General features: G+C 38.8%; 1 protein-coding gene across 4 annotated transcripts in view; it reads right to left on the reverse strand.

Annotated features, from left to right (window-relative positions):
• Positions 1 to 10,672, reverse strand: part of LOC128208048 (uncharacterized) — a 42,501-nt gene that overhangs the window by 22,025 nt on the left and 9,804 nt on the right. For 3 of the 4 annotated variants that reach the window (XM_052911361.1, XM_052911358.1, XM_052911360.1), the window contains exons 2-3: positions 3,314 to 3,396; positions 279 to 369 (exon numbers count right to left, since the gene is read on the reverse strand). In XM_052911361.1, the coding sequence (XP_052767321.1) occupies positions 279 to 369; positions 3,314 to 3,359 (137 nt within the window). In that variant the 5' untranslated portion in view covers positions 3,360 to 3,396. Of the gene's footprint in view, positions 1 to 278; positions 370 to 3,313; positions 3,397 to 9,691; positions 9,837 to 10,672 lie in introns of those variants that run through there. The other variant, XM_052911359.1, reaches the window with a different exon arrangement.

Consider the following 10,672-nt stretch of genomic DNA (forward strand, 5'->3'; position numbering starts at 1 on the left):
GCCAACACCGACGCTTGGGTGAGTAGTATAGCTCTCCTTATTCTTTGAATAGTCGAGCTAAAAAATTGGCAGTTGAAACCCAATATTACTTCAATTTAACACAATTCCGACCCAATTGCTGTTCAATTCATAATGTTCAAAATTTCACAGTCTAATACAATGAGCCATTTTCTCTTAGCACCCTGTCCCTGTTTTGCAGCACCCTGTCCTTTTTAAGACCTGGCTAAAACCTTATATGGCTTCTGGTTAATACAAATTATAATTAAATACCAGTTTACCTCATACAATTTTCTTTTCCATCATTAGAGTGGCCCTTCAGCTTCATGTTTTTTTCAAGGGCTGGTCCTTCACTGGCGACCTCATGTGACCCTTAATTAACAAACTCATGTGATTGAAACAACTTCGTAGCTAGAAATGCATTTTAGATATTTTGTGCAATGACACCATGGAACATAATTATGAAATGAAGACAACCTGACAAAATATGCTTAAAATTATCTGACCCCAAGGTCAAAGTTGCATGTTGCAAAAAAGGATGGAAAATTCCATAAAACAAAGTCTATTAACTGTGTGCACAGGACTTGACATGGTAACTTTCTTACATAAAAAGCCTGAAAGAGTAAATAATACTTGTGTCAAGTTCTTGTGACTAAATGGCAGTCACACATTGCCCGCCTTCCCAATTCAAATAAACCAGGTTCCCGAGTTCCCTGTCCAATCCATACTCAGCCGTCATATAAACTAGACTTTTGAATCAACATGTCTTTATTCCAACATTATTACTTAGCTGATGAAATTGAAACATGAGCAAGCCTAGCAAACAATTTACCAGTGCAGAGCTTGCAGGCTAGTTCTAATTTCGACCTTTGCAGTTATGGAAAAAAGAGCGGTCACAGACAGCTATTTCTCCCACCTCAGATTATAAGTATCTTCCATGTTCGAGAGTGTAAGATAGGTTCATTCCGACCCGAGCGTAGGGTCGGTCAACCTCGTTTTCGCAAAACACCCTGCGCGGGGGTCGGGATGAACCTATCTTATACGAGCGGCTATGGTAGATGCTTTTTCTCCCACCTCAGTTTAACAAAATTAAGTAAAAACATATTTTTTGCTGGAACTCTTTTTTGCTTAGTGAAAATAATTGCGTATGGATATGCGATAGCACGTGGTTGTCATGGATATACGCGCAGTGATCAAGTTAATGTTAATAGTCAAATCGGTCTTTTTAAATAGTTCTAAGGAGAATGAAGCATTATTTCTTGAATGTTGCCTGAAAACCATTTTATGGTGACATCTGAAGCGAGAAATAATTAATTAGCGTTCTAAATATTACCATAAGACAAGATTTCCTTGATGCTACTGACGACAGTCTTCAACAAGGAAGGTAATTACAATGTGGTAAAAGGAGTTCCTTACGGGCATTTTATCTTCGCCCGTGGGCAAGATAAGAATATCTAGCATGGTTAAATTATTGGATCTACTTATCTGAGGTGGGAGAAAAGTAGATCCATTAATTTAACCATGCTAGAAATTCTTATCTTGCCCACGGGCAAAGATAAAATGCCCGTATGGAACTTCCTTTAATGGTCACCACATTGTAATTACCTCCCTTGTTGAAGACTGTCGTCAGTAGCGCATCATGGAAACCTTGTCTTGTGGCAATATTTAGATCGCTATTTAATTATTTCTCGCTTCAAATGTCACCAGAAAACAGTTTTCACGCACCTTTCAAGAAATAATGCTTCACTCTTCTTAGACCTATTTAAAGACCGATCAGACCATTTACATACTCTGAATCACTGCGCGAATATCCATGACAACCATGAATTATCGCAGATCCTTACGCAATTATTTTCGCTAAGCACAAAAGAGTTCCAGCAAAAAAATAAATACATTTTTACTTAATTTTGTTTAACTGAGGAGGGAGAAAAAGCATCTACCATAGCCGCTCGTGTAAGATAGGTTCATCCCGACCCTCGCACAGGGTGTTTTGCGGAAACTCGGTAAACCTCGTTTACGCAAAACACCCTACGCTCCGGTCGGAATGAACCTATCTTACACTCTCGGCCATGGAAGATACTTATAATCCCCCGCCTCATGGGGGCATTTCTTGTAACGAAAGCCAATTAATGGTAAGGGTAGTTTCTCAGGAACATTAGAAATGCGTAAAATAAAGAAAGGGCAATAACTCTTTAAAAATAGGTCAAAATTGCAAAATTGCATCAAATTGCAAAAGCCTGACAATATGCGCTGCTTCACTATAGAGTCATCAACCTGTGAAAGTTTGGTAGAAATCGCATGAAAAACGTAAGAGGAGTTGCGAAGAAACCAATTTTAAATGTATGATAAAGAAAGGGCAATAACTCTTTCAAAAATGGTCGAATCTTGAAAGCCCGACAATATGCGCTGCATCACTATATAGTCATCAATCTGTGAAAGTTTGGTAGAAATTGCATGAAAAACGTAAGAGGAGTTGCGAAGAAACCAATTTTAAATGTAAAATAAAGAAAGGGCTATAACTCTTTCAAAAATGGTCGAATCGCAAAAGCCCGACAATATGCGCTGCGTCACTATATAGTCATCAATCTGTGAAAGTTTGGTATAAAATCGCATGAAAAACGTAAGAGGATTTGCGAAGAAACCAATTTTACATGTAAAATAAAGAAAGGGCAATAACCCTTTCAAAAAGACCGCATCGCAAAAGCCCAACAATACGCACTGTGTCACTTATACAGTCATCAATCTGTGAAAGTTTGGTAGAAATCGCATGAAAAACATAAGGAGTTGCGAAGAAACCAATTTTAAATGTAAAATAAAGAAAGGGCAATAACTCTTTCAAAAATGGTCGAATCGCGAAAGCCCGACAATATGCGCTGTGTCACTATATAGTCATCAATCTGTGAAAGTTTGGTAGAAATCGCATGAAAAACGTAAGAGAAGTTGCGAAGAAACCAATTTTAAATGTAAAATAAGCAAAGGGCAATAACTCTTTCAAAAATAGTCAAATTGCAAAAGCCAGATAATATGCGCTGCTTCACTTTATGATCATCAATCTGTGAAAGTTTGGTAGAAATCGCATGAAAAACGTAAGAGGAGTTGCGAAGAAACCAATTTTAAATGTAAAATAAGCAAAGGGCAATAACTCTTTCAAAAATGGTCGAATCGGGAAAGCCCGACAATATGCGCTGCTTCACTTTATGATCCTCAATCTGTGAAAGTTTGGTAGAAATTGCATGAAAAACGTAATTTCCATAACTGCAATTGCAAGGATTCTCATAAACCTTTTTAATAATTGTTATGTATTTGTTATGCTTACTTCTTCTAGTTACATTGCTTCCCTTTTTGATTGGGATAGATGTCATCTTCAAGCAATCGACTCCCTCAGTAACTTTTCTGTTCCTGAAAAACAAAACATTAATGTGAAAATCTTACATCTTTTACCTCTTGACACATCGGCGTCCAAACCATAGCCACAGGGGCTGCAACCTCAATATTTTTACAAGCTGTGGTCCACAGCAATAGGATTATTGTAGCCACTTTTTCAAATCTACCCAGGTAATCGGGCCGCAGATCATGTCCTTTCTCAACATTCAGGCTGATAATTAAAAATTACCCTGTGTATACAGTATACAGACAAGAGCTGTCACAGTATGTGACGAATGCCCCCAAATGTGACATTGACCTACGAACAAGGTCAGTACATGAAAAGTTGATCTTGCCTTTACGTGTCAAATACATATGGCAAGTTATTTTAAATTGCCTCTGAACATAAAAAAATACCACCCATACTTGACAACCTACACTGTTATGTCCTTATATTCAGAATTCCCTTGTGAATAAACACTAAGTGTATCTTTCACCTTAGAGGAAGGGACATGGGTCTTGCACACAACACGTCGTCTTGGTATGTGGAACACATGTAGCAAGTGATTTTAAAATCTGTCCATACAAGGGAAAGTAACAGCCCTGACACGACAACCTAAACTCTATGTCCTTATATGCAGCACTCCATTGTGAATAAACACTAAGTGTGACCTTGACCTTTGAGGTAGGGACACGGGTCTTGCACGCGACACGTCGTCTTGGTATGTGGAACACATGTGGCAAGTTATTTTAAAATCTGTCCATACAAGAGAAAGTTACAGCCCGGACACGACAACTTATACTCTATGTCCTTATATGCAGCACTCCATTGTAAATAAACACTTAGTGTGACCTTGACCTTTGAGGTAGGGACACGGGTCTTGCACGCGACACGTCATCTTGGAATGTGGAACACATGTGGCAAGTTATTGTAAAATCTGTCCATACAAGAGAAAGTTACAGCCCGGACACGACAACCTATACTCTATATCCTTATATGCAGCACTCCATTGTGAATAAACACTAAGTGTGACCTTGACCTTTGAGGTAGGGACACAGGTCTTGCACGCGACACGTCGTCTTGGTATGTGGAACACATTTGGCAAGTTGTTTTAAAATCTGTCCATATAAGGGAAAGTTACAGCCCGGACACGACAACCTATACTCTATGTCCTTATATGCAGCACTCCATTGTGAATAAACACTAAGTGTGACCTTGACCTTTGAGGTAGGGACACGGGTCTTGCATGCGACACGTCGTCTTGGTATGTGGAACACATTTGGCAAGTTATTTTAAAATCTGTCCATACAAGGGAAAGTTACAGCCCGGACACGACAACCTATACTCTATGTCCTTATATGCAGCACTCCATTGTGAATAAACACTAAGTGTGACCTTGACCTTTGAGGTAGGGACACGGGTCTTGCACGCAACACGTCGTCTTGGTATGTGGAACACATGTGGCAAGTTATTTTAAAATCTGTCCATACAAGGGAAAGTTACAGCCCGGACATGACAACCTATACTATATGTCCTTATATGCAGCACTCCATTGTAAATAAACACTAAGTGTGACCTTGACCTTTGAGGTAGGGACACGGGTCTTGCACGTGACACGTCGTCTTGGTATGTGGAACACATGTGGCAAGTTATTTTAAAATCTGTCCATACAAGAGAAAGTTACAGCCCGGACACGACAACCTATACTCTATGTCCTTATATGCAGCACTCCATTGTGAATAAACACTAAGTGTGACCTTGACCTTTGAGGTAGGGACACAGGTCTTGCACGCGACACGTCGTCTTGGTATGTGGAACACATGTGGCAAGTTATTATAAAATCTGTCCATACAAGGGAAAGTTACAGCCCGGACATGACAACCTATACTCTATGTCCTTATATGCAGCACTCCATTATGAATAAACACTAAGTGTGACCTTGACCTTTGAGGTAGGGACACAGGTCTTGCACGCGACACGTCGTCTTGGTATGTGGAACACATGTGGCAAGTTATTTTAAAATCTGTCCATACAAGAGAAAGTTACAGCCCGGACACGACAACCTATACTCTATGTCCTTATAAGCAGCACTCCATTGTGAATAAACACTAAGTGTGACCTTGACCTTTGAGGTAGGGACACGAGTCTTGCACGCCACATGTCGTCTTGGTATGTGGAACACATGTGGCAAGTTATTTTAAAATCTGTCCATACGAGGGAAAGTTATATAGCCGGCCGGCCGGCCGGCCGGACGGACAGACGGATGGTGCAATTTTAATATGCCCACCTTTGGGGGCATAATAAGGACTGCTTATCAGTAAGTTGGCTATTGACTGAGAGGTGTAATCTGGCCACTTGTCTATGTGCTAAAGGGTTGAGATCTACAAGCATAGCTGGTTACGTTCAAGGCTTAATATATTCACAAGTCTTGTTCTTATGACATGCTTAACGGGTATATATTTTCAAGCAACTTAAACCAAAATATAAATTCTACACGACTACTAATATGGCAAGAAAAATACCTTTATTTGGCGATAGATACATCTCTAGACTAGGAAAGCACAGTCAATACAACTAATTCTCATTTTGATTTCAAGGCATTTTATACTTCAAATATCTTTTGATATTCTTTTTCGGCCCAAATTAATTACTATCTTTGTACTGTACTTATTTGATTACACTGACGAGTATGTCAACTTTGCGGGTATTTGATATCCATTCCATACTTAATTGCATAAAACAATTCAATGCTTATAGCAGAAAAATAATACACACAATGAAATGGATAAAACATTGAATTATTTGACAATGGCACCATAACCACAGCCATGATTATGAAAGGTGCAAAAGTTTCGACACCTGGATGTCAGGTTTTCAACCTCTTTGTTGTATACAGATCAAAGTCAGAAAAGTAATACCGTAATAAATTCAATTTCGTTGAAAAAGTGATTTATTACAGCTCACCTAGAAAAATGAACAACGTCATTGCATTTACTATCTTGACTTTGGTAGTAAATGTTTAATGTTATGTAGAAGTACATGTCTATATTAATTAGTACTTAAACTTGATCACAAGACCATGGATAATATCATAATCTTGTAAGTATATCAATACGCTTTAGTACATATATTTAACAATAGATGTTTGTCAAACATTATGCCCCCCCCCCCTGAGCGCCATGTTGTCAGGATTATATGGACAATTGAATGAAATATGCATGGACCGAAATGACAGCTGATTTGTCACTGACATTGGATGCCGTTAAGGCAGTTTTAAGATTATGACCATTCAAGTGTGAGGATAGAGTGTGTTATGACCATGACCTTTGACTATGACCTAAAAATACATGCTGTTCACCAAAAACCAAAAGTTTAAGGGCCATGGGTGCAGGCATTGACAAATTATCACACAGACAAGCTTTTTTCGTTCAAGGTCACAGTGACCTTGACCTTTGACCAGATGACCCCTAAAATCATAAGGAGTCATCTACAGGTCAGACACAACTCCAAATCAAGTTTGAGGGCCATGGGTGCAGGCATTGTCGAGTTATCACTCGAAACATTTTCGCATTCAAGGTCACTGTGAACTTGACCTTTGATTCGATGACTCCTAAAATCATCTACTGGTCAGGCCCAACCTCCAAGTCAAGTATGAGGGCCATGGGTGCAGGCATTGTCGAGTTATCACTCTGACAACCTTTTATCATTCAATGTCACTGTGACCTTGACCTTTGACCCGATCACCCCAAAAAACAATAGGGGTCATCTACTGGTCAGGCCCAACTTCCATATCAAGTTTGATGTATATAGGTCTAGGCATTGTCGAGTTATCACTCGAAACATTTTCGCATTCAAGGTCACTGTGAACTTGACCTTTGACCCGATGACTCCTTAAATCAATAAGGGTGATCTACTGGTCAGGCCCAACTTCCATGTCAAGTTTGATGATCATAGGTTCAGGCATTGTTGAGATATCACTGGGAGAAGATTTGTTATTTTTTTATGTTAAAGGTTACTGTGACCTTGACCTTGGCCTGATGACCCCCAAAGTCAAGAGGGGTCATCTACTGGTCAGGCCCAACCTCCATGTCAAGTTTGATGACCATAGGTTCAGGAATTGTCGAATTTGCTTTCAAGGTCACTGTGACCTTGACCTTTGACCCCTAAAATCAATAAGTGTCATCTACTGGTCAGGCCCAACCTCAGAGTCAAGTTTGAGGGCCATGGGTGCAGGCATCGTTGAGTTATCACTTGGACAAACTTTTACCATTCAAGGTCACTGTGACCTTGACCTTTGGCCCAATGACCCCTAAAAGCTATAGGGGCCATCTACTGGTCAGGCCCAACCTCCAAGTCAAGTTTGAGGGCCATGTGTGCAGTCATTGTCGAGTTATCACTCGCACAACCTTTTACCATTCAAGGTCACTGTGACCTTGACATTTGGCCTGACGACCCCCTAAAACAATAGGGGTAATCTACTGGTCAGGCCCAACCTCCAAGTCAAGTTTGAGGGCCATGGGTGCAGGCATCGTCAAGTTATCACGCGAAAAAACCTTTTACCATTCAAGGTCACTGTGACCTTGACCTTTGGCCCAATGACCCCCCCAATAATAGGGGTCATCTACTGGTCAGGCCAAACCTCCAAGTCAAGTTTGAGGGCCATGGGTGCAGGCGTCGTCGAGTTATCACACGGACAACCTTTTACCATTCAAGGTCACTGTGACCTTGACCTTTGGCCCGTGACCCCCAAAACAATAGGGGTCATTTACTGGTCAGGCCCAACCTCCAAGTCAAGTATGAGGGCCATGGGTGCAGGCATTGTTGAGTCATCACAGAATCCGTTAACACCTTCCATTGTTTAATGCCTTGCTTTAACTCTTTGAAATAGTCAATTGTTTGATTAACAAGTTCTTAAAAATTTCAGAGACAATTTAATGGGCTTGCCTTCCTCTTAAATGGGATACAAAATCTGTTGTCTAATAAAAACAAGAGCCGTTGTAAGACAGCGCGCTCGACTACGCCGCTTTGACTTAGAAGTGAAAACAATAACGGTGTAATATTACCAAGTTTGGTCTCTTTGGTCAAACCTAACTAAAATTATTCGATACATAAGGTGACTTTGATGCTGCCCTCCCACCAGCCCGCCCGAACAATGATGCAAGTCATTCAAATAACTTGATTTCCCATTATGAAAATGTGGTTAAGAATATACAAATATGCCTTTCAAAAGAAATAAAGAAAAAAATAAATTCAAGGGCCATAATTTGTATTTAGGGTTAAAATGGAGTTATGTTTCTTGTTGAAAGATGGTCGTAAATAATTTTGAATTTTATTAAGTGCATTGAATGAACGGTATAGAAGTTTTTTTTATTAAAATCCCAACTTGCCATTAACTTTTACTTGCCTAAAACTTTAACCTAAGTCAATCAGGGGCCATAACTTGTATTAAGGATATGGAGTTATGTAACCTCATTGGGTAACGGTCCTGAACAATTGTGTGAAGTATTAAGTCAATTGAATGAAGGGTATAGAAGTAATTAATAAATATCCCAACCTGCCCTAAAACTTTAACCTAAGTTCCATAGTCAATCAGGGGCCATAATTTGTATAAAAGATAATATGGAGTTATCTAACCTCATTATGTGATGGCTCTGAACAACTGTGTGAAGTATTAAGTCAATTGAATGAATGGTATTGGAGTTTTAAGTGAAAATCCCAACTTGCCCTAAAACTTTAACCTGCCCTAAAACTTTAACCTAAGTCAATCAGGGGCCATAAATTGTATTAAGGATAATACGGGGTTATGTAACCTCATTGTGTGATGGTCCTGAACAACTGTGTGAAGTATTAAGTCAATTGAACAAAGGGTATAGAAGTTATTAATAAATATCCCAACCTGCCCTAAAACTTTAACCTAAGATCCATAGTCAATCATGGGCCATAATCTGTGTAAAGAATAATATGGAGTTATCTAACCTCATCATGTGGTGGCCCTGAACAACTGTGTGAAGTATTAAGTCAATTGAATGAAGGGTATTGGACTTATAAGTGAAAATCCCAATTTGCCTTAAAACTTTAACCGGACGCCGACGCCGGGCGGGTAGTATAGCCCACCTATTCTTCAAATAGTCGAGCAAAAAATGACTTTCAGACTCATAGAGAGAATGTAACGAATATATCAATATTTTTGATATCTTCCAATTTCCAAATAGTCAGACTTGTTTGCAATTGATCAAAAAACAAATGAATGAATTTTGTAAAATTTCATCAACATGTTTCCTTCAGCATTCATCAAAAAGTAAATACACCATCATTATAATAAATAAATACTTGGTCATTTCACCCAGTTGTCTACTTTCAGTTTCACTTCTCTGTTCTGTAATTTTTCGATATTGGCAATGAACGTCATATATTTAAACATGTTGGTGAGGCATGACAAAGAACAGCATTGTCTATTAGTTATTTTAATCCCCTTCTGCACCGAATAATTTACTGTCAACTTTAAATTACTAATCCCTTTGTTGACATTGACACATGTTTTTAGTGACCACAATGTGTAAAACTCTTACTATGTTACATGCTCTCTGATTGGATAAAAAATATAGTTCAACCAATGAAAATCCACCTTTCACCATGACGCGGATATTACATCATTGTATGTCTCTGTGAATAGACGCTTGCATTTAGGGGAAGAACTGTTTTGTTTATATTTTCATCGTCTGTTTTTCTTATTTTCTTTTGAAATGTAAGAACACCAGATTGGGAATTTATATTTGGAAATTGGGAAAAAAAGATACTTTTTGCCATTGGGAACATGACCGAATACGGCTATAAATATTGCCGAAAAAAAAAACTGCATTCATATTGTATCAAATTCATCAAAATGTGGAATATATATCGATCATGATGTATATAATATTTGATCTGATCTGATAAAGCTGATCAATAAAAAAAAATATTGTAGATAAAATTGAATAAGTTATTTGCATGTTTGAATTAGATTTCCCAACAAAATACTGAATTTCCCATGTACAGTAAACTTAAGGAGTTAGACCCACTTTTCTTGCTCACCATCAAGGATAAAGCTAATGATCTCAGGTTTCCTCCGAGGGTTAAACTGTTTCCCTTGCTGAAAACCCACAAAGTTCATCCACAACCCTTGTTTACAGCAGAGTTTAATATAAATGGTAACTTTGGAAATCGTCCGATTTATTGACCCCGCGGCAGAACTCCGCATCTAATGAGAGAAGCCAGAAATAATTATTTCTTGTTCATAAGTTACTTGTTTTTGTTCTTATGTATGGAAAGAGG

Source organism: Mya arenaria, chromosome 11 (assembly GCF_026914265.1).
Source record: "Mya arenaria isolate MELC-2E11 chromosome 11, ASM2691426v1".
In the NCBI taxonomy this organism is placed as follows: domain Eukaryota; kingdom Metazoa; phylum Mollusca; class Bivalvia; order Myida; family Myidae; genus Mya; species Mya arenaria.